General features: G+C 43.6%; 1 protein-coding gene across 10 annotated transcripts in view; it reads right to left on the bottom strand.

Annotated features, from left to right (window-relative positions):
• Positions 1 to 25468, bottom strand: part of NEBL (nebulette) — a 134342-nt gene that overhangs the window by 65170 nt on the left and 43704 nt on the right. For 4 of the 10 annotated variants that reach the window (XM_053359584.1, XM_053359590.1, XM_053359586.1 and 1 more), the window contains exon 1: positions 7476 to 7585. Coding sequence is in view for 2 of the 10 variants with exons in the window: in XM_053359593.1 (XP_053215568.1) it covers positions 11063 to 11170; positions 20008 to 20092 (193 nt within the window). In the remaining 8 variants the exon portion in view is untranslated. Of the gene's footprint in view, positions 1 to 7475; positions 7587 to 11062; positions 11171 to 20007; positions 20093 to 25468 lie in introns of those variants that run through there. The other 6 variants (XM_053359588.1, XM_053359589.1, XM_053359587.1 and 3 more) reach the window with 3 other exon arrangements.

The following is a 25468-nucleotide window of genomic DNA, read 5'->3' as shown; positions in this document are numbered from 1 at the left end:
ATGCTTCGTGACCGCCTCGTCGGTGGCCTGAAGGATGAGAAGCTGCAACGACGCCTCTACGCTAAGAAGGACCTAACGTTCCAGGTCGCTCTGGAGGAGGCCCTGGCAACGGAAGCTGCCGAGAGGTCGACGCAAGAGGCACGGCCGAGCCGGCTGTCCCAACCGAGGGTCCACCACGAAGACCTCACCGACGACTCAGGATCCGACAGGGAGGAGGTGCACCGAGTACAGCAGCGCACTCAAGCAGCCCACATACCACAGCTGCCTCGACGAGAAGGAGGGAACTGCGCAAGCTGTGGAGAAAGTCACGAGAGGAGGACCTGCCGTTTCCGCAACGCAGAGTGCAGGCAGTGCAGAAAATTGGGACACATCGCCCGGGTGTGTCGGGCTCGGCCCACCCGACGCCAGGCATCAGATGACCAATCCAAGAGCCCCAGGTCCCGGGGCCCAACGCACCAAGGCAACTCGACAGAGCTCACGGACTTCCAGGTATACCAGTTGCCCCACCCCAACGTAGAGAAAATTTATGTTGACGTACAGATAGAGGGGGCCCCATGCCGCATGGAGCTTGACACGGGTTCAACTCTATCCATAATCTCGGCAAGGACCTTAAGGAAACTGTGTCCTACTGGGGGTCCCAAACTCAGGCCGGCCCCATTCACCCTCCGGGACTTCCAAAAACGTAAGGTCCCCACAATGGGGGTGGGGACCTTCAGGGTGCAATACCGAGGGCGGACGCGGCAACTGGACTTGCTTGTGGTCAAGGGCCCCTACATTAGCTTACTGGGATTGGCATGGTTTGGACCACTGGGGCTAGCCGTCACCGGGGTGAACCACACTAGCTTACAAGTGGACGTGGACGCCATATGCAAGGAATTTCCGGGGGTTTTCGATGGGAAATTGGGACAGTATACGGGCCCCCCCATTGCTCTACAGCTTGACCCCGCAGTACGACCGGTCAGGCTCAAGGCCCGCCGGGTCCCATTCGCCCTGAAACCCCGTATAGACGAGGAATTGGACCGGCTCGTGGAGCAAGGAGTGCTGGAGCCGGTGCCTAATGCCCCCTGGGAAACCCCAATCGTCACGCCCGTCAAGCCTAATGGTTCAGTCCGCATCTGCGCAGACTACAAATGTACCATAAACAAGGCCCTCACGGCCCATGCATACCCAGTGCCAGTGGTCAGCCATGTTCTTGCCACCCTGGCTGGGTCGAAAATTTTTGGCAAGCTGGACTTGGCCCAAGCATATCAACAGCTGCCAGTAGATGAGGCCACAGCAGAGGCACAGACGATTGTGACACACAGAGGAGCATTCAGGGTAAAGCGGCTGCAATTCGGTGTCAGCGTGGCACCAGGCATATTCCAGAATCTAATGGACTCTCTACTTAAAGGGATTCCTGGCGTCACCCCCTTCTTCGATGATGTGTTGATTGCCGGGCCCACACCAGAGGAGTTTGAGGACCGCCTCCGCACCGTTCTGCACCGTTTCCAGACGGCGGGTCTCAAGGTGAAGCGGGAAAAATGTCTACTAGGAGTGCCTCAGGTGGACTTTCTGGGATTTATGGTGGACGCAGAAGGGGTCCACCCGACTGGGGACAAGGTACGGGCCATTTGTGATGCCCCAGCGCCCAAGAACAAGACTGAACTTCAGGCCTTCTTGGGACTATTGAACTTTTACCATTCCTTCCTTCCCCACAAGGCGGCGGTAGCAGAGCCCCTACACAGACTCCTGGACAAGCGGGCCCCTTGGGTGTGGGGCCAGCGCCAGGAGGCCGCATTCCAGGCAGTCAAGGACTTGCTTGTCTCAAACTCGGTCTTGGCACACTTCGACGAGAGGCTGCCGGTGGTGCTAGCATGCGATGCCTCGCCCTATGGAATTGGCGCTGTCCTGGGACACCAACTCCCGGATGGAAGAGAGGTACCGGTGGCATACTTTTCCCAGACACTCAACGCAACCGAGCGGAACTACTCGCAAATCGACAAGGAGGGTCTGGCAATCGTGAAGGGAGTAAAAAAATTCCATGATTTCTTGTACGGGCGGCCCTTCACCGTGGTGACTGACCACAAGCCGTTGCTTGGCTTATTTGCCCCTGAAAAGCAGACCCCCCAAGTGCTGTCTCCTCGCGTCCTCAGGTGGTCAATTTTCCTTGCCAGCTACCAGTATGCACTGATTCACCGTCCGGGGAAGGCGATGGGCCATGCGGATGCCCTCAGCAGGCTACCACTACCGGAAACAGGCCCCGACCCAGCACCTGCACAAGAGGTTATGAGCCTGGAGCTGCTTCCCGACCGCCCCATTCAGGCACAAGAAGTTGCACACCATTCCAAGAAAGATAGGGTCATCTCCCGGGTCCTGGACTGGGTGTGGAGGGGATGGCCCAGCAGCAGCCCCGGGCCAGAATTCGCCGGCTACACAACCCGCAAACATGAACTGTCGGCCCACAAGGGGTGCCTGTTATGGGGAAGCAGGGTCGTTGTTCCCCAGCCCCTCCGCAAAAGGGTCCTCACAGCCCTACACGAGACACACCCAGGGGTAGTAAGAATGAAGGCCCTTGCCAGGAGTTATGTGTGGTGGCCGGGGATCGACGGAGAGATAGAGGCCTGGGTCAAACACTGCCAGGCCTGCCAAGAATCCCGCCCAGATCCCCCAAGGGCCCCAGTCCAGTCCTGGGAGTCCGCCCGAGCACCATGGTCACGCCTGCATGTGGACTTCGCTGGCCCCTTTCAGGGGAAAACATTCTTCATAGTGGTGGACTCCTACACCAAATGGCTGGAAGTCGCACTGGTACCGTCCACTTCTACGTCCGCAGCCATCCGGGTACTACGCAGGCTGTTTGCAACCCACGGGCTCCCTGACACTCTCGTCTCAGACAACGGGACTGCATTTACGTCAGGAGAATTCCAAACCTTCACAGCGCAGAACGCCATCCGCCACATCCGTTCGGCGCCATTCCATCCTGCCACCAATGGCCAAGCAGAACGCATGGTGCGGACCACCAAGGACACCCTTCGCCGCATGACGCAAGGGGATTGGGAGTACCGCCTTGCCACATTCCTTCTAGCACAGCACAGCACCCCCAGCTCAACAACTGGCCGGAGCCCCGCTGAACTACTAATGGGTCGGCGCCTTGCAATCAGATTGGACCGCATTCACCCCGATAGAGCTCAGGATGAGGTAGTGGTGGGGGAAGGCAGGAACCCCCGGACCTTCGAGGCCCAGGACCCAGTGTACGCAAAGAATTTTGGGGCAGGCCCAGCATGGGTACCCGCCACAGTCACCAGGGTCACTGGCCCCGTGTCGTACGAGGTGCTAACAGATGGGGGGCAATGCTGGCGCCGCCACTGCGACCAGATACGGCGACGATTCCCGGGAGAAAACCAGGAGGAGGAAAGGTCAGAGGAGTCCCAAGGGAACAGAGGGGCAGTGAGGCCCATAGAGCACGAGGGGCCAGCAGGAGAGGCAGAATCAGTAAATACAGAGAGGACCTGCGAGGCCGAAAGGACACCGGAACCAGAACCACGACAGAGCGAGCCGGTTGCGCCAGACCAAATAGCCCCATCACAGCCAGCATCCTTGGAACACGAGCCAGAACCTGAACCCCGGACCAGGGAACACCCCAGGCCGCAACGCACACGTAGGCAGCCAGCGTACCTCGAGGACTATGAATGCGACCTCCCGGGCAGGACTGGAACTTAGAGGGGAGGGGTGTTATGTACTGAGTTGAATAGGATCCAAACTGCAGCAGTCTGATTGGTCCTAGAACAATAGGATCCAAAAGGCAGCAGTCTGATTGGTCCTAGAACAATAGGATTCAGAATGCAGCAGTCTGATTGGTCCTAGAACAATGCAGCAGTATGATTGGTTGGCAGGAACTACCCAATCATGCTCCAGATAGAAGTGAATCCACAACCTGATTGGCTTACAGTAGAATTCCGGAATTAGCCAATCATGTGCAGCCCATTGTGTAAATAATGTATATAAAGCAGATACTTTGAGGGGACATTCATTCATTCCTTCTCACCACTATGAGCTGAATAAAGAGCATGAAATCACTTCGCGACTCTGAGTATATTTCAGTGTGGGTCTATCCCCACCCACTTTTAGAATACAGTTTTCCACTAGAGCAGGCATTACTCTAGTGCAGGCATGGCCAAAGTTGGCCCTCTAGCTGCTTTGGGACTAAAAGTTCACATCATCCCTGACCACTGGTCCTGTTAGCTAAGGATGATGGGAGTTGTAGTCCCAAAACAGCTGGAGGGCCAAGTTTGGCCACGCTTGCATTAGAGCAGGGGTGTCAAACTCAAATTTATTGGGGGCCGCATCAGCAGTTTGGTCACCCTCAAAGGGCCGGTTGTATCTGTAAAAACAAGTGGAGGTTTCCTGAATGCATGTAAAGTGGAGGTTTCCTGTGTAGAACGGCCGGCGCCACTAGAGGGCAGACGTTCTCTGGCTTGTAGGCTGCCGCGCATGCGCTGAAGAGGCGGCTTTCTTGTGTCAAAAAAAAAAGAGAGAATAAAAGGTGAAGGCTGGCGGCCAGCGGCGGCTACACGGGCCACATGATGAGGTCTAGCGGGCCGGATTCGGCCCGCGGACCTTGTGTTTAACACCCGTGCACTAGATTAATGCTGTCCTTGGACCAAAAAAGCAGAAACACACCAACTCCAGAATACAGAATATTCTCAATTCTTAACACCAGCACATTGGGGCCAAAACTGGCTAGATATGAAGCTGCAAGGAATAATCAATTAACTGGACGGATTAATAGATTAAAAACCTATAGAATGACTAAAAATGTGTCACATCTGAATAACTGGGCATGCGACAGAAATATTAATATATTGATATAACTATTTCCTGGTGCAAAGTGTTACCTTAGCAAATGCATTCCCCCCCACCCTTTGTTTTCTTCTGAGATGATTCCCATTATGACACACATAGATCACCATTTTAAAAATATTGGTTTTAGCCATATTTAAATGTATACACAAATTTAACTGACCATTAAATTTTATTTAAACAGGCAATAGTCCTTTTAAAAATTAAGACTTTGAATCCATCTGTACTGTGAAAGAGCCAGATTTAAAAGAAACATTGACATTGGTTTCCAAATGAGCACAGTTGGCTTCAGTTGCTGTGGTTTTTATTTATAGTAGGAAAGCTGTAGCCTTTGCATCCTGAAGGGCAAATTATCTAAAGATTAGCAGATAGACATTGAAGGGGAGAAAAACACCTTTATGCTTCCTTTTACTTTCCATCAAATAAAGGAACTAGGATCTGTCATTGCTGCATAAAGGGCACATCAGTGCACAGGTCAATCTTCACTTCTCCTTTTAAGCAGGGAGAAGTATGTGTATGCATGAGATTAGAATTTTGGCTAATTAATCTACCAATTAAATGCATTATAGCTTTCACTCCTAATAAGCATCTGATATGCATGGAAGCTAAGATACAAACTACAGCACATTCTAGTTCTGAGCTTCCCCATAATCAGAGGACCACCCAACACAGATTTCCCCCATAGCTGGCAATGCACTCTTTTTTTCTCCTGAGTTACATACTTTTAATTTGTGGACCTTTTAGCAATATCAAAATTATGTAAGTCTACCACATACTCCAGTATGAAAAGCTAAACGCCTACCAAACTGAATTGCTCAGTGATTCCATGCATTATTATTTTTTTACCTCATCATCACACCATGCAATTCATGAGTATGGATGGTATGTAATTATTAGGCTCCAGGAACGCAGCCCCATTTTGTTTCATTTTTGCTTTCATGTCTATTTTCAATCCAGTAGAATCTATTAGAATAGGAACTCATGAATCCATTCATTTCTCAAAGCTGCATTGGGTTATTTAGTACTTTAGGAGATCAGTGTGAACATCACTTGAAGAAGGTAAAGTAAATCGCTTAAATAATGATCTGCGGTTTCCAAGTGGTGCTATGGACCTTGATTTAACATCTTTGCTTGCCAATTCTCCCTGCAATCTGTTTTATCAATTTCAGAGCACAGCTTATGCTCGAGCAAGTAAACAGGTTGCACAAATGTGCCAACAATTCTAATTATAGGGATTTTTTTTAAGTGTACAGTTAAAGCCAGAAACAGTGCACAGTACATCACCATCAGCAGATAGTGAATTTAGTTGTTGATATGGCTAGCTGTGGTCTAAGAAACTTTCCAGTGCAATTTCCCTACAAGAAGCATATTGTTCTTCATATTTACAAATATGTAACTCTCAGAATGATAAACAGAAAAGCACACACACACACATACACAAATGCAGCATTTCTGAAAATGTCAAATACTAAAAAGACATGCTGAGGCTAAAAATTCGGTGGCGGGGCAGAAAAACATCTGTTATCTGGGTTTGATGGGAGTTGTAGTCCAAAACATCTGGAAGACACTAGGTTAAGGAAGGCTGGCTTATACACTTTGGGGAAATGAGTCCATAGTGTAAAGGAATATGGGTGCCAACTTAAATAAAATATTGGGGGGGTAGGTAAGCCTCATCCCGCATAATTGATCACATGACATGGTGCGCGCACACCATTTGAATAGCAATGCCCATCAGCTTGAGGGAACACCCCTTGGCCCCTAGGGGTTGGCTCCTATGCAAAGAAATGTTTTCGGTGCTCCCAAAGGCTTGTGCAGAGTTTTACTCTTTCTTTCTTTTCATCCTTTCAACAGCAGGTCCCTCTGTCATAACACAAATTAAAAACAAAACAAAGAAAACAATTTCTCTCTTGAGTTTCTCAAAGTGGTTTGCCACATGGGCTGGGGTTTGTCTTTCAAGAACCACGAAGCCATTTGATTTCATAGAGCTCATTGCATGATTCACTGGATGTGGCGAAGTGGACTGTGGCCCATGAAAGCTTACGCCATATTAGAGCCAGTGTGGTATATAGATTAAGAGTGATGGGCTAAGACCCTGGAGACCAGGGTTCAAATCCCTGCTCAGTCACAGTCTCCCAACCCAACAACCACAGGGTTGTTGTGAGGAATAAATGGGAAGAAAGAGAACCATATACGCCAACTAGAACTTCTTAGAGGAAATGTGGGACATAAATGTAATAAATAAATAAATAAATGAGTGTTGATCTTTACTAAGTTTTACCCTGCGATTTGTTATTTGCCTTCAAAACAGCTGTATATTCTCCTCATTAACAACTTAACAGATAGCATTAGAAACACGTACATATATGTAATAACGGATTTCATTTAAAGGGGTGGCGTAGAATTATACAACCATCACAATTTCCAGTACTGACCTATGCCCTTTGACATCTTTGAAATTAAATTATAAGGTGTGCCTTCAGTCTATGTCAGCAGAGGAAAACTACCTAACAGCAATGCCATTTAGCCCAAATTTTTGGAGGTTGTTCAGTACCTATTGCCCAGAGACAGATAATAGGCATGCTAAGTGCAACGGATGCCATTTCCCCACCACCACCAGCACAAGGACAGTGTTGTCTTACCTTGGGCCAGGAACGCAGGGTGATATCATCATCTGTGGTTTTGCTACTTTCTCCAGTCAGCAGGTGGAAGCAATCTAGTAAGTTCTCCAGTGACAGCCCATCAACCAGTACTACCTAAGAGGAATCCAATGTTTTTAGGAAACAATCAAGGGTGGGTGTGCGTGTGCACCTTTAGTAGATATCCTCCTTTTATATTTAAGCGAGGAGTAGATATCCTCCTTTTATATTTAAGCAGTCTTTGTGTTGATTTTCTAAACTCATTTCTTACATGAGATGATTATTAAATTTTTATTTATTCTTCACAAAATGAGGAAAAATGGAGACTGAAATATACTTTCATTATGATAGTATCTAACATACCCCGCAAAGAATACCAATTACAGGGGACGGGGTGTAGAATGGTCCTGATCATGCAATGTGAATGTACACCAAGCACAGAGACAGATTTGAGGCCCCCAAGTCAGTGTGTGTTCTCTCTCCTCAGCAGAATAGATGTGAATATTTTAGATCTGGAATACTGAAAAAAATAATTTATGAGCATCTTAAATCACACCACACAAATTGAAAAATGCACAGGCAATTTAAAATGGCCATCCAACCATGGAAAGGTGAACCAAAATGTCTAAAACTTGTCATTAAAGAGAAGCAGTTAATTTATTTAATTTTCCTAGAGCAATCCATACAAGACACTGAGTTTGTGACTGCCATGACAACAGAATCCTATCAAGCCTTTGATTCTGCTTTTGTGAGAGCTTCTCTTCAAAGCATTCCCATTCCCACTGACTTCTGGAGGCACTGCTTGCTTGAAAAATTGCATCTTTCAATAGGAGGTTGGCAGGCTCTTTACAGCATACAAATGGACACCCTCTCATGGTAAATTTCCATCTTGATATGTCATACGCTAGCCTGCTTACCATTCATATTTTATTAGTATTTTTCTGAACAGCAGGAGACATGAAACTTGATCTCAACCATGGTTAGCATTAACATCAGTGAAAATATGGTATAACACTGATAGCTCTGAAAAGAGAAAGGAAAGGAATTTTTTTGGGGGGGGGAGGAAGGAGCTTATAAACCAACCACACGCTTCCCATGTCCCACAGCACTTTCTTATACATTTCTACTCAGAAGCAGTTCCATTGCATCTGACTGGGTTTCCTCACCCACTCTGGGCAGCTTCCAGCAAAATATAAAAACACAACATCAGATATTTAAAACTACCCTATACAGAGCTGCCTATACAGAGAGTTATATAGTTATTTATCTCCTTGACATCTGATGGAAGGGTGTTCCACAGGGTAGGTGCCACTACTGAGAAGGCCCTATACCTTATCTCCTATAATTTCACTTTTTGCAGTGAGGGAACTGCCAGAAGGCCCTTGGAGCTGGATCTCAGTGTCTGGGCTGAACGATGGGGTTGGAGACGCTCCTTCAGGTATACAGGACCGAGGCCATTTAGGGCTTTAAAGGTCAACACTTTTAATTGTGCTTGGAAATGTACTGGGAGCCAATGCAGTCTTTCAGGACAGGTGTTATATGGTCCCATTGGCTGCTCCCAGTTACCAGTCTAGCTGCTGCATTCCGGATTAGTTGTAGTTTCCAAGTCACGTTCAAAGGTAGTAGCCCCACGTAGAGCGCATTGCAATAATCCAAGCGGGAGATAATCAGAGCATGCACCAGCTGGCTTACCAGACACCTGTCCTGGGCACAGAATTAACCTGCAGGTGTGCATTTGTTCTGGGTTCAATGTTATAGTCTGAACTTACAGAATGAGCTCCTCTCTCACCCTAATTTATTTCTGATCCGAGACCTCCATTATCACTCAAGAATCTTTTACAAAGTGAAGCAAGTATGATATTACTGAAGCATTTAAGTAGTAAGTCAATCCTAGCAACAAATAGGAAATGTTGTTCCTGTATGAAAATTTTATTATTTTTATCGCAGAATGTAGCCCCATTCACTTAGCTTATTTACTGAGTCCAGATTCTCCTTCTCAAAAAGTATTCTGGAAAGGTTATTTAAAAATAGGTACTTACAATACCAGTATGCCTTTTGCAGAACCAGTCTTTCAGAAAGCTGTATGCAGTATGAGTAAGAATTAGTTATTTAAATTAATAATAATAATAATAACCCTTACCTTGTGTGGTGGATGACCCTTGCTCCGAAAAGCATGACCAAAATTAAAGGTTCAGGAACTCAGACCAGATCAAATTTCACAAAATCATACACAGACTTTACTAAAACAAGACTCTACAAGAGAGAAAAACTCCAAATATTTACACAGATTAAAATAGCTCAGAAGGTTAAAAAAAACCAAAAAAACACTAACTTATTCAGCTAATTAACATAAATGCTTACACTTAAATCTCAGTAGGCTGAGCAATGGAAGAAGATGCTGTCAAAAGCCCCAATAGACCTTGGTTGGTTAGCTGCCGAGAGCTCCCACCAATCCAGGTTTTATGGGAACTTAGACCATGGGCGTTCACCTCTTCCACCCAAATACCTTGTGACACGGGTCTTGAAGCCTTAACGCGAGGCAGCTGCATGTAAGCTCATTATTTGCTGTCAAAAGAGATGTGTTTTAATTTGTCCCAATAACCAAATGGTATGCATGTTTGTTTGGGAAGCAATTATTTAAAATCAACTCTTTTTCTTGGCCATTTCAATCATGTTTTAGTCAATACAACTTGGCTGTGTGATATATCTAAAGGCAGTTAAAATAAGAATTAGATGAAATAATATATTGAAGTCAATTGCAAATGCACTATAAGGCACCATTGGCAGTTTCAAAGTTATGAGTTTTGCATACTAGATGCAAGTAAAACAAACATTGCTACAGAGCGCTTTGTAACAATAGCAGATAGCATGGCTGGGTGGAGGCACTTACAGAAGGACGAGGTGGAAAGAAAGGAGGTGTGGTGCAAACGCACTGGCAGGGGTGCCAGATTAGCTCAGGCTTGTGCATTTTCACCATGTCCCTGCTGCCTCGCCTCTCCCATTTCTGGTAAGCAGTAGTGACTTACCTACCAGGAGGTCAAGGAAGCACTTGTGTCCACTTCTGCTCTCCAGGACATCAGGAAAAAAAATTCTAGTGCACTCTGGGAAATTTTCAGTGCAGATTATCCTAATCTGCACAGGATTTTTTTCGAAGAAAACTCACATCACTGATTGAGCATGACCCACATTACATATTAAGCCAAGAGTTACAAACATGGCAAAGAGAAGCAAAACCATTAAAGTAATTCTGCAAGATGAAGTTACCTGGAAATTTGGTTTATTGTTTTTATCCTGCACATTACATGAAAGCAGAAAGGTGCTTATTTGCAAGAAATTGTTTCTCTAAAGGAATGAATATTTTGTAAACAATAAGTCCACCTTTAATTGGTATGGAGAGGGGAAACACACACCACCATTGTGCTGCACAAGCAACACAAAGCTTTGAACTCAGGCACAACAAACACAAAAGCATAAAACAATTCCAGTCCCCACATACATACAAACTCACACCTGGAAACATTCTCTCGGATCCAACCATGCCATTTCATTTGTGCATCACGTTTCTGATCTACTATCAATGGGCCACATACGTTACTAATTTGCTCCTGAGTCCTTTTCAGTCTTTGCAATTCTGGTGTGTCAGTTACAATGCTGAAACCTCTTCCTTTGCTTTCCTCAAAGTCACGTTTGTATTTGACCTATCAAACAGAAAACAGAGAAACATTATTTTCACCAAATGAAGCTTTGGGTGAACAAAATGCTGCCAACACCTTAGCACATCCTACTTTCATTTAATCAATGGAACAGTTTTACCGCAGGCATTCTTAGCACGCAGAGCTGGTTGATCATGAAGAAGGGCAAAATAAACGATGGCCACATCATCTGCATACCACAAAATTCATCTAAATGTCTCTAGCTGGTCATGGCGATATTTTGGGTCTAGAAAGGGCACCTGAAGCCATTCATGTTTTATTAGATACTATGGTAAAGCACAGTATTTACTTCTTCCAGTTCTCCCAACTATGCTAGATTTCAACCAATATTGGTCTGATTCAACAGCATGTATCTCGATATACACTGTCCAATATAAGGATCTAACTGAAATCAAGGGAATTTACTTTCTTATTCATTAGTGATCATTGTTTCAGAGGATTAACAGCATGGGATACATCCCACTGTATGTAACTGTTTCAGGAGAAACCAGGTTTCGTATTCAGTTTAGCCACATGCCAGATGGAACTCTTAGACAGTGCAATAAATGGTTGAAATATTTCAGAACATAAAAGAAAGCAAAAGTAAATACTATGGCCTTGTTGGCCATGGGTGTAGCCAAGGGGGGCAGGGAGGAGGGGCAACTGCCCCCCAAATCAATAAAAATACATAGCAAACTGAGGTTCTGGCCCCCCCAATACTGGCTACGCCCATGTTGTTGGCATGACTCAGTAAGCCAAACTATGGCTTGCCTGGACTGTATGATCATGTTGGCTCCCAGAGAGGTGCTTGTACCTGCTGTGCCCCTCTCCAGTCCTTTTAGCTCAATATAGTGTGGTATAGCTGCTAAACCAAGGTTTGGCTTAACATACTGTCTGAACCTAGGCTCATGGTTAAGCTCCCTCCTTCTTAACTATGAGATAAAAGAACCAAGGAGGAGCAGAGCAGCTGCAATCTCCTCCCCGGGAACCCATGACTTCATGCTAAACCATGGTTTGGAGTAGTATTCTAAGCAAATTTTAAGCAAATGTGTTTTGTATAACCCAATACTTGCAAATCCGATAAAACTCCTCTAAATGAGTTCTGTGAGCTGAAAACCTCACACCAACAGAAAACAATATTGTAAAAAATGGCACTTCCCTACTATAAGCCCATTTATGTTACAGACAAAAGGCTTAAGCATTTCTGAATAATCAAAAGCAATACGCTTGCCCATAACTTGTGGCTCCTTCATTCACTTTTCTTGACATTTATTACATATAAATGTAACATTATTTTATTACATTTATATACGGCCCTTCAGTCGTATATAAAGGCCCTTTCATCGCAGGAAAGTTTACAGTCAACAGAAAAATACATAACAGAATAGCAAACAAAACAACACACACACACACACAGTTTAAAAACACAGAGAATGTTTAGTTAGCCAAAGGACTAGAAGAGGAATGTTTTCACCTGGCTCTAAACATGTTTCTAGCTCTTGGTTTGCACTTGTGGTACACTGTTTGCATCAGCCTCACATATTTGGGGGGCACATTTTTCTTGAATTTAAATTCCACTCTTGTATGCAAAATATTATTAACAAAATATATGCACTACAGTCACTAAGTAAACTGACTATTTAAAAATTTTTTACAAAAACCTACAGCTGCCGCAATAATCACAGAGGATAATATGATGCATCACCACCAAATGGTCAAGAAGTGGGAGGTTCTGTATCATGTAGTTAACTGGGCAAATCTCCCTGTAAATGTTTCTGTGGCCATCTGCAAGGGTTTTGTTGGATAAGAATGGAGAAGCTGTGAACATTCAATAATTAAATGACTGGCAGTTAAAGGATAGGGTAGGTTCAAATTCTTTAAAATATAGAAGCAACAGTAATTAATGGTTGTACAGCATTGCTTCATTTTTCTATGATTTCTGAAAAGGTCAAACAAAAATAAAGAAGTAATGATGACAAAGGTTGATGCAGCTGAAATCTATCTGGAGCGGTGTATAAAAAAAACCTGATATCTGAAAAGGCCAGGATAAAGAATCTTGAAGACAAAATATAACACTTCTTTTTACCTTGCCCATTTCCAAAATACCAAAAGGTAAGCATATAAGATGTTTATATAACTCAAGGCTTTGAACCCATACAGTCATTTAGTGTTACACGTACAAGCCTTGAACTTATGTACATCCCCTTCTCCTGCTACTGCACATCTACAAGGAAGACACTGGAAGCTTTCATTTATGTTGTCTGTTAACCATAGTTTATTGTGATGTATCTGGAACGGTGGTTAATATTAACTATGGCTTAAGGCAGGCTGGGGAACCTCCAGCCTGTGGGCTAATATTAGCCTGCCAGAGAGTCCAATTTGGCTTGGCAGGCTGTTTTCTTCAAACCACAGCCATTGGCCCATCAGATTGACAGGGCAACCCTAAGCATGTTTATTTACTCATTAGAGAGTACGCTTAGGATTGCAGCCAAAGGCAGCCCACAATGCCAAACTGGAGCAAACTGAGCATCTTTAGTTTGAGCGAAAAAAGAAATAAAGATGAAGGTATCGGTTTTGCTGTAGTTTAGTTGTAACCTTGTATTGCGTTATATTGTTTTGTTATGGGAAACAAAAAAGGTAACCCCTGCTCATGCAGCTGAATATAAAATGAAGGGGAATGGTGGACAAAGCATTTTATTCAAAAAAAAGAAGCGTTTCAATGAACTATACTACTAGAGACACCTAATGTATGCATGCATGTATCTTCACTTCATCATTGCCTAGGAGCGCATGTGCGTGCATACACACACACTAGTTTATTAAAGGAAAGGGAAATGGTGTGCATTAAGGATTCAGGAATTAAGAACACAAACTTCCATAAGCTATACCTGGAAGGAAAGAAACAGAATGACAATATAAGGCATAGGCAAACTGGGATTTTCATACTTTCTCCTGCATTCCATTGTTATTTTGGATAGCCTATTTACAAACAGTTTGCCTTTTATCTGGTCTCCCTCTCTCGTCACAAACGTCCATGGATAGGAGATAACATATCTGGCACCAGTGACAGACCAGGTGGCATCACTCTCTGTCAACCATCTGCTCTCAGTTTGCTCTTGGTCAAGAATACCAATACCAAATGACATTGAAACTGCTATGAATCCATTTTTTAAAAAATTAAAATGTAAAATGCAAATACAGCCATAAAAAAAGAAAATAAAGTAGGAACATGGGACCAGTGACAAGACAGAAGATGGCCCTTTGTTATAGTTGTGAGATTGAAGCAGAAAACACTCTCTAGTTTGGTATTTAACAACTTTGTGTTATAGACATGAAGGACTGTGATTTCTGAATAGTGTTCATGCAACTGAGAAAGCAAGAAAGAGCAAAGTTTACATCAAATGTTCTTTCTAAGCAACAATTCTTATTGTCACACGTGAAACACTCAAGCATCGTGTCTGATTCAGATAACTGAAAAGATAGCAGTATATCGCTTCAAACGCGAGGTCAGTACATATGTCTTCATCTAAAATAGCCTGAGCAAGCTAATGGCAGTGTCTGACATTGTCCACCTGCAAACCTTCAGTTCAAATTGCCTAGAAGTGAAAGACGAAGAGAATGAACATTTTTTAAGGGAGTCTTGAATAAAGCTAAGCTGCTCTGTGTCTTATCAGTGCCTGGAATGGGGAGCACTTGAATGTCACATGAGTTCCATGGTTGAAGATAGACAGGGTAAAAAAATGTCCTAAATAAATACTCCTTGCACAGAGAGGAAACACTTTACCTCACTGTGGCACTGGCCGCATTTGGGCATTCATCGTCAGCTTCAGGCAAGTGCCACAAGCCACAGCCACATGCTCCTCCCTCACTACTTCCCTCCTCCCACTGCATGCAGGTTCAGGTCAAATATCCTGGCTTGAATTAAGCCAGAGTTCCCTGCTATGTCTGAACTAGGTGGATTAATGTCAGAATATTCTACAAAATTGGATAAATTAGGATGGGCTATTGCACATTAGCTTGAAATACACTTCCAATGCATCGGGTGGAAGCACAGCCTTCTATTCCACAACACATGGCTTTAATCTGAAGCATAATAAAGGGCTGAGATTAATGGTATGCATGAATGGAATACAGGAAGCATAAATCACACTTCTTCTGTTTTCACATTGGATTAGCATCGGAAAGGAAGGAACCCAATCCTATTTCTATCTGATTTACCCAGCAAAGGGACTGGTTTTGAAGTGTTACGGGGTTTCCCTGAAAATATAGGGAAGAATCATTTTGTTTCTGAGATAGTTTTAAAATTTGCCCTCTAGTAGACAGTTGCATACTTTCCCCGTATCAAGCTTAGTTAGTTTTATTTTCATGTTTTAAACGTTCAGGTAAACCAAATTATGCATCTTGTAGGTGGATTTTTTAAAAATGAGTTACTTCAGCCTCTCAAAATATACAGGAAGTTGTTTGTGTATTCAGACAGTGCTGGTCAGGATACTAAAAACTCTACTAGAGCTAAACATCTGCAATAAATGTTCATCATTTCAAAATGAACTAAACACGACAGAACAAAAAATCAATAGCTTTTCAAATCAAGCATTTCACAATCAGTTCCAATTAAGCTTCACGCTGCAGCATAGAATATATTTACCTGACATGCTCCTTTGTTGTTTTGAGCCATGCTTCAGGCCCATTAAGCACTACAAAATTAGGAAGTCTCACCAGAAATCAATGTTTGTCATTTAATATTAATGACCTTCAGGTGTCCTGACTTTTAAAAAAAATTTAAACAGCTGGGACGGTCATACCGAATTTCAAGTTATAAAAATATGAACTTCTTTAGTAGCTACATATTTTAAAAGCCTAGAGGAAGTCAGAACCTAAATGAGAAACAACAAAGCAAAAGTTTGACAGACACACAACCTTCAGAGAGGGTAGAGGGGCAAAAATTGTTTAATAGAGAGGAGTGCCATAGCTCAGTGGTAGAGCATTTGCTTGAATGGAAGGGGACCCATGTTTAATCCCTGGCATCTCCAGGTAGGAATGGGAGAGACCCCGGTCTGAAATCCTGGGTAGCTGCTGCCATTCAGTGTAGACAACACTGAACTAGATGGAACAATGGTCAGACTCAATATAAGGAAGCTTCCTGCGTTATGAGAACACCGCTTATTGAACCAAGATAAGACAAACTTTCCTCCCTCAAGCAGGAAAGAAGAATTTAATTAGAAAGCTAGCTACTGAACCTGACAAATGTTAGGACTGCACACTTACATGGAAATAAGCCTCACTGAACTCAGGTTGGACAAACTGAATAGAGGTCTTGATTGCATAGGGCTACACACGCATAAGAGCCCCTTTTGTAAATTCATCTGAACGTGCGAATGACGGGTGTGTGGTCAAAGGAATGTTGTGCATCTATATCAGGGGCTGGCTAGTACAGTCTCACACCCCCTTACACACACTGAGAACTGTCAGGAAAGGGCAGTCATCCTTCATATAATTTTCTAGGACAATGTTTGATTCAGTTGTGCCATTTTGTTCCTGCCACTTAAGATATTTGGAGCACTTCATACCTTTACCGTTTTTTGTTGCAGTAACACCACCTTGGTTCATACCTCACCCTTTTCAAATATAGTTACAATTGCACATAACACCTGAATATTTTGACTAACATTGACAACACCACTAGTGCAGATTAAATGCTGGTATTTTTTTAATTAATTGTAGATTTGGAAGGGGGTTCAGAGGGTTGTCTAGTCCAACCCCCTGCAATGCCGGAATCTCAGCTGAAGTATGCATGACAGATGAACATCCACCCTCTGCTTAAAAACCTCCAGTGAAGCAGTTTTGCTGCAGGTGTAGCTCTGTACGTTCTCGGGCAGGAAGATGACATGACACAGGAATTGCAGGTCACTGCAGCAGTTCCCTCATCATCCATGTCTCTTGGTCCTACGTACACTGAGACAGCACTCTGGGTCCCCCCCTCAAACTCCTCCACTAAACAACTACTAATTCATCATCTGTAATTGACCAAACTTATTAATTGTTTCTTTTTTTTCCACTGTCCCTACTCTGAGTAAAACTCAGCTGAATACCATCCTGTGCCTCATTAAGATAATATTCTCTGCAAGGCTAAAAAAGGAACGCTACAAAAGATGATTTAGATAGATTACCGCACATAAACTTATTTTGCTGCCTTTAGTGAACATATGAAAGTCCTCGAACATCTGTGTGCCATCTTTTCCTCTGCTTTGCTCGAATTCCTTATAAAACAAAACAAAACCTTTCACTAGGATGCAACTAGTATTAATGACGAGTTGCATCCTAATCAAAGGAATAAGCAACTCAGGCTGTACTTTGAGATTTATAGGACTTGATCAAAGAGTAATGCAGATGTGAAATTTAGATTGTGTTAGGCAATGAAGCACTTTCTGCATGATGCATAAAATGCAGTAAATTATTTATGAGCCTAGTACAACAAATCATTAAAAATTAAACTGTAACTGACGCTATAGGTGAAATAATTGAATAAACAAGTAAACACTTCATTTGCTATTATTTATGAAGTCAGGAGAATATGAATTCTTAGATGCATACATGTGGTGCAATTTAGTCCACTGCAGGCACATGCGGATTCTTGGGGGCTCAGCATAGTTCTGCTCCCCCATCTCACTGGTGCATTCTTTTGTATATGCATACAAATATGCAGGCAGGCAGCAGTTGGGAGCCATTAAGACTTCTTCTTTGGTGATCACTCATAGCCGTGTAAGATTGTCTTCCATAAACACGGTTTTAACAATGAGTCTGTAAGTGACTGTGGAGGCCAATTCTGGATCCACACGTACTTCCACAGTGGGTACATTGGTTTCCAGGCAGGAGTTGATCACGGTGTGGATTTGCCAAGCGTGCCTTCCTCTTAGCAGGTTTCTCCCTCCCTGAGTTTGAGTGTCTTCAAAGCCCATGATACCTTTGGTAAAGGCTGTTCTCCAACTGGAATTCTCACAGGCCAATGTTTCCCAGTTGTCAGTGTTTATACTACATTTTTTTAGATTTGCCTTGAGACAGTCTTTAAACCTCTTTTGTTGACCACCAGCATTATGCTTTCCATTTTTAAGTTCGGAATAGAGTAGTTGCTTTGGAAGACGATCTTCAAGCATCCGCACAACATGACCAGTCCAACAAAGTTGATGTTGAAGAATCATTGCTTCAACACTGGTGATCTTTGCTTCTGCCAGCACACTGATATTAGTTTGCCTGTCTTCCCAAGTGATGTGTAGATTTTTTCAGAGACACCATTGATGGAATCTTTCGAGGAGCTGGAGATGGCGTTTATAAGTGGTCCATGTTTCACAAGCAGACAGTAAGGTTGATAGTACAATAGCTTTGTAAACAAGCATTTTGGTTTCCCTGCGAATGTCCCGGTCCTCAAACACTCAGCACTTCAATCGGGAGAAAGCCGCACTCGCAGAGCTCGGGCGATGCTGGATTTCGGCATCAATGTTGGCCCTTATGTAAAGATAACTGCCTAGGTAGGAGAAGTGATTGACATTTTCCAACGTTACACCATTGAGTTGGATTTGTGGCGCTGCAGAGGAGTTATTTTGTACTTGTTGGTTCAGCACTTTGGTTTTTTGGATGTTGAGTGATAGGCCAAGCTTTTTGTAAGCTTCTGCAAAGATATTTAGGATGGTTTGGAGGTCATCCTCTGAGCATGTGCACACTACGTTGTCATCAACATACTGAAGCTCTATGACGGAAGTTACAGTAACCTTACTCTTTGCCATTAAGGCAACCTTTGCCCGGCTGTTGTTCTCCACAGTGCTGGCTGCAACTGACAGGAGTTGTATTTCCAAACAACTGGAGGGCCCCAGGTTGGGGAAGGCTAAATTAGAGTGAACAGAAGGCCTTCCCCTCTTCACTTGGTGCAAGTTACTTGCACTCTTGAGAATGAGTAACTTGTATCAAGGCAAGAGGCAGGCTGTTTTAATGAAGTGTAGCAAGTGCCCACTTTGGCCACACAGTCACAGGAAACAATGTAGCATGTGAACTAAATGATCACAGATTTAGGCAGACCATGATTCTCCTGAGCAGGACAGCACTTTTCAGTAGGCCAAAAGCAGTTTGATCATTTTAGTAGAACTTCATGAAAGCCAAATATTAATGTTCCGCCATACTCCAAATTCTACAGGGAGCTACCACTGAGAAGGCTCTGTCATGCATCACCGTCAGCAAGGCAACCAGGTGACCCACAACCAGGCAACCTCCTGCTGATCATCGGACCCAAGGTGGTTGATACTGGAGAAGGTGCTTCTCCCTCCTCCTTCCCATGACACCCCACCAAGAGTGCAATCAGTGGGGCCAACAAGGGTCAGCAGCAGGAAAGGGTGCTCCACCCAAGAGATGACTGCCTCAACCAAGTAAGGTCCTAGCATCCCTCCTCGGGTGGAAAGGCCACTCTTCCCAGGAACTGGAACACCTGCCACTGGCGCAAGTAAAATGGCACCTTAATTACTCATAGGCAGCTATGAGCAGGACCCTCCTCAGCTTGGACCTACCCCAAGTAGTCAAACAGTGTTTCCATTATCAAAACAACAACAAAAAGGGTATCACAAATAATTGAATAGAGCTCCACCCCCCACCCACCCCAGTAAATTCAAATTTTTATTGCTCACACGAATATGTGTGTCTGTCTTGGAACATCAAAATTCCATGTGTGAGAGGAAAAACAGCAATGTGTGTTGTTTGAACTAACCTTTGGTGCTCACACCATTGCGCCTTTATTTTAGAATAATGGATCCCAATTGCTAAGAACAAGGTTCACCACATAGGCAAAAGAATTCACAGCTTACCTGACTTTGCAATTCACTTTGTTGTTTCAATCGAAGGTTTTCGGGTGTGTCTGCCACTGTAGTAAAGGACTGCTTTGGGTAGTGTCTGGAAGAAGAAGAAAAATAGTAATGAAATTACTTTGGAAGTACCGTATTTTTCGCTCTATAACACGCACCCGACCATAACACGCACGTAGTTTTTAGAGGAGGAAAATCTGTAGGCATGCCACCCATAGGTATTCCCTCCATAACACGCACAGACATTTCCCCTTACTTTCTAGGAGGAAAAAAGTGAGTGTTATGGTGCAAAAAATACGGTAAGTATGTTTGGTGCTGGACTTATGCACAAACAAAGTAAGCTACAGCTTAAGGCCGCAGATTATGACAGTCCTCTTTTTAAAAAAAAACAACCACTAAATTTGAAGTTTTACATAACTGGTTAAAAAATAAATAGGTTTATTGCAAGATATATGTTTTAGTTAGGTTTTTAGTTGCATCCTCACCTATGTATATATGCAAATATAAAACTACTTTTTCACTGTCCTTTCCATTAGAATCATACACATTTTGGAGGTAATACTATGGGGTCTATTAAAATTGACATGGCTTAGGGCCCCAGCATGTCTGTTCTGAGCACTGTGTTATCAGCTGTGCTTCAGTCTCAAGCGGACTTGCAAACTGAAGTTTCCTTTCCTCGAATTGCAACTTGCCTCCAGTGGTCTCTAAACAGAGGACTGCAGGGATGCAGGCTGCTGTGCAGCAGCCTATGATATAGAGCAAATTGTGTATCTATGCATGAGGAAGGGACTCCAGAATTCTCAGTTTTTGCAAAGAACACTGCTGCACAAGAGAAAGAAACAGCTAGGGTTGGCCCATATCTTCAAAAATAAAATATTTATGACTCTTTAGATCTTAGTGTGGTTATTCTTCATTTTCAAACTTGTACAGAACATGAAATGCCTTTGTTTAAAAACATGCCCCTTCTTCAGAATACTGATGCAGCACCAATACAATATACACACTTCTTCACTGTGGAATCTATGGATTGTTGCCAGAGGTCCAGGGCTTGAAGAAGAAATCTGCAACATAACAGTTGCTCAGCCCTTGGGCTTCTCTGGGGAAGCGAGTGGTAAAGGGACAGACCTTCCAGTAAAACAAACTGATTCAGGTTCTATAACAGCTTAGACATCTTGAGATTAGAGGAGAGCTATGCTATCGGGCGGGGGGGGGGGAGATTTAAAGGCAGCTTTTTCTCACTGCAAGCTGACTATGGCAACCCACTGAGTACTGGTTGGCATGCAGCAATCCTGGCAAGGACAGTTGCTCCAAGTAAAAATGCTGCAGGTTAATCAGTAGGAAGTTGTCTGTTCAGGTTTTTCTATCCAGGCAACCTTTGTGAGTCTCCCACTAAAATCCCCACTACTCTTCAGTTGCTACCCACTCCTGTTTCTAGTTTCTTGCTTTCACCAAGTTCTGGCCATTCTATCTGCCTTGGTGCCTCTTGGCACCATCCTCCCCTCTGTTTACCCGTTTCTTGTGAATCTGCCTTTGACAGGTGATGACCCTTATTTCCTGCTGCTGGAGTAATCTCATGAGCTACAGCCTAAATTCTGGATCTTGGTTCTGCTCATAGGTGTGCTTTTTGGCTTGACAACGAAACACTGAATAACTGCCCTGAGCCTTGGCTTGCTTACTAGTTTTGTTTCCAGGACTGAGCAAGCAAAATGCTCAAACCATAATTTTGTAAATATGCAACAACCATTACGAGACCACCAGTTAAGCCTCCAGTAAACTCATTCAAGGGAAAATGAACCTGAATACATGCTGCCCCCCTGGGTTCTTGCTACTCAGAGAATTTGAACACGGGTGACTTTTTTTCAAAAGCATGCAAGCACATGTTATAGCAGGCAACATTTTAGAAGAATGTCTCTCTCACACACACCAAAAAAAACCATGGAATATCTCTACCTGTGCACTCTTCCTCCAGGTTCTTGCATTACAATTAACCATTATATATATATTTTCTACCTACTTAATTTGGGACTTCTGAATCAGTTAAAATGTTAATTCAGCCTTCCCCAACCTGGTATTCTTCAGATGTTTAGGACTACAACTCCCATTAGCGTCAGCCAGCACAGATGTACTGACTAGGGCTGATGGGAGTTGTAGTCTAAACAGCTGGAAGGCACCAACTTGGGAAAGGCTTGGCTAACTGATGAATCAGGTAACGGTTGCAGCCATCATATGCACCCATAGGATTTTACTCCAGGAGCTAACTAACTGTTGAATCTTAAAGTATCTCTCAGGATATGAATGAGCAGGGGGTAGGGTGGGGGTAGGGGTGTTGTTCATGAAAGGATGAGTGGAAATGCTAGAAAACAGACACAACCATGTAAATCGGGGGCAGGGCAGAGAGAGACAGAAGCAAATATGTACAAAGTTAAAGGAAATCAGTACCGTTCCCATAAGCTTTTAAACCCAGGGTTTACTTGCTCACATAGCTAGTGCCATCTGAATGAGGATAAAAACCTACTAGGGTTTGGCTTGTGCTACCTAGAACGGTTGCTACATGGTATGAACGATGTGGTTTGGGGCAAGTAACCTTTCATTCCTGGTGAGCACACAGGTCACAAAGTTTCACTATCTTGATCACCACCTCATTTTGCATACAGACTGAGCCACCCCTATTGAGCAGTATACAAAGGGTTCCTGGTATTATGCAGGCCCTCCACCTCCCCCAAAGGTCAACACTATTCGTGCCAGTAGTGTTAGAGTATTGGCTTACATAAGTGGAAAATATACTCAGCAAAAGATGTGCTACAAAGAACAGCAACCTACTCAGCATCTCTTCCTCAGTTTTAAACAATATGCCTGTCACACATTAAATGTTAAATACTGAGTCATGTTCTGGTTGTACAGCATCACACATTCACAAACGTGTGAACTGACAGTTCTTATAAGGTTCCCCACTCCCACCTGCTCACAGTTGTTTTCTGAATTACCTATATTAAAAAATGAAACAAAACAGTTTGCCACACATACTTGTTTGTTGAAGCAAGAGCACTGTCAGGGCTTTATTTATAAATCTTCTCAGGATCTTAAGCTCCAGTCGGAAAGAACAGAGACTCAATTTGCTAATGTAAAAGCTGTATGACATTTAGGTGTCAAGTTTTGTGTTGTTTTTTTCCTCCCTTTTTGCCTCCTGGCATCCCAATTAGTCATCACATATTTGTTGCAAGCAAACAAATTCAACCTCACATCAATGTACGCGCTGTGGTACAGTGTCCCTGTAGAATAATTGGAGCATTATTTACTACAGACAAATGTGAAAGTTCCATGCTGTCTATAGTTCAACTACTGGAAATAATCTAGTGACGTAACACAAACAGAAATGGTACAGTGGTGGTCAGCCTGGATAGCTCAGATAGTTAGAGTGTGGTGTTGATAACACCAAGGTTGCAGGTTCGATCCCCTCATGAGACAGCTGCATAGTCCTGCATTGCAAGGGGTTGGGCTAGATGATCCTTGGGTCCCTTCCAACTCTACAGTTCTATGACCCAGCCACATTTTGTGTCTGCCTTACAGTGCAAAGGGCACATCCAAAATTCCATACTGGAAGAGACAAAAGCATGGCTTCTCTCATCCAACAGCCACAGACTGCCACTAAAACTGTACCTAGGGAGAAAGAGATAGGGACCCAGCTTTTTTCAGGATGGTGCACTGACTGAAAAACAATAAAAGGAGCATCAATTGATGTTCTGGCTCCTAGTCCTATGAAGGCAGATGAAATAGGTGCAGAAGATGTCTGTTAGGAACTTATGCTTTCCCAACTCTCTGCATGCACCATGAGGTAACATGCAACATGGCTGATATACATGTAAATCCAATTTCTGCAATTTTCCCTCCTCAACTTTATGAAAAGGTAGAATCTGGTATTTCAAAGAAATCAATTTTGAAAAACTGGAACGAAAACAGTGGCAGTCCTCAAACTATTTTCGACTCAGCCACTTCATAAATTATGCAAGTACATGTAAATGTTTTTATAAGATTTGGAAGCCACACAAAAGCTGGCTTCTGGTCGGGGAGGCAACACTTAGATGATTTCTGAATATTATAGGAACTAATATGCAGGCAAATGTAACAAATGAAGCAATCCTCCGGAAAACAACTGCAAAGAGAAAAACCCATGTCCTTCACTACTTGTTAGTCAAGAGTGTTGAGAGTATTAAATGCTTATTTGGCCTTACAATAACAGTGCATAGCAGGAAGACATTCAACCAAATATATGGGAAAACTCCCTAAGAACACAGCAAATCAAAACAGATGCAACCTCAGTCAAGTTGATGCCATTCTGACTGGTTATTAAGCAGCATCTCCATACACACCCTCTTGGGTACTTGACTAACACTGAGAACAGAATTAACTCTTAAATTGCAAACCGAACCATCTCTGCTGTTGCACTTCCAAAATGCCCTACTACAGTGGTTTTCAACCAGTGTCCCGTGGTACCCTGGGGTGCCTTGAATGATGGTCAGGGGTGCCGTGGGCAACACTGGCCTCTGTCCCTCATTCCTTCCCTACCTTCCTCTGATGCCCTCACGCAGCAGCTCTGGCTACAAGCTCCCCAGGTAAATGGTGGCTCTGGGGCTGATCAGGGGGTGCTTCCCAGGCCCCTGTGGGGCAGTGTGAAAAGGCACTTCTCTTTGGGGTGGGGGGCCAGCTCAGACACCAGGAGCAGTAGTTGCAGCTGCCCAAAGGACTCCCAAGGAGAGTGGAGCAGAGAGGAGGCTGAGGGAACACTCCACAAGGGAGGATGTTCAAAAAGGGGTGAGTGGCTGCTGGCTCTGCAGGCAACGGGTGATATAACTGGGCACCTGAGCCCCACAGGGGTGCTGCAGAAAGAATATAGTTTGTCAAGGGAGCTGTGGACTCCAAAAGGTTGAAAACCTCTGCCCTACTATATTATGCCCTAGCTTTGCAAGGGAAGAGCTTGGGCAGTTTTTATTTTTCTGTGTGTTGGACATGAAGCTCTCTTTAAAGTTAGAATTTCTCTTTGAAGTTCAACTGATGTGCTTTCTGCTGTGTACTCTGCTCTTTGAAGTTCACCATCAAAATATTTCTGATAGTAGAAAATTTTTAAGCTGAGTTTTGAAACAAGAGGATGCTGTGTACACAATGCTAGACAACTAGCAGCAAATAATTAGCATCTAACGCTTGTTTAATTAGACTGAGAATAAGCAGGATGAGAGGGTGGTTATAATTCTGCAGAATTAAATAAACAAATACACCTCTCTCCCTAATCCTGCTGGTTATGTCATCCACAGAAGTGTCTTTCCTTGATTTTCTTTGAAGAGGGGAGGTTACATTTTCATAGCTAACAGACATCGTGTTGTTTTAATAATTCACATTTGATATGCTATTTCTAAAGGAATACCTAATCTGCAATTTATAAACCACAACTGTTATGCTGATAAAGAACAGC

This window comes from Podarcis raffonei, chromosome 12, assembly GCF_027172205.1.
Source record: "Podarcis raffonei isolate rPodRaf1 chromosome 12, rPodRaf1.pri, whole genome shotgun sequence".
In the NCBI taxonomy this organism is placed as follows: domain Eukaryota; kingdom Metazoa; phylum Chordata; class Lepidosauria; order Squamata; family Lacertidae; genus Podarcis; species Podarcis raffonei.
The sequence above is the reverse complement of the archived record's forward strand: the minus strand, read 5'-3'. Positions and strand labels throughout refer to the sequence as shown.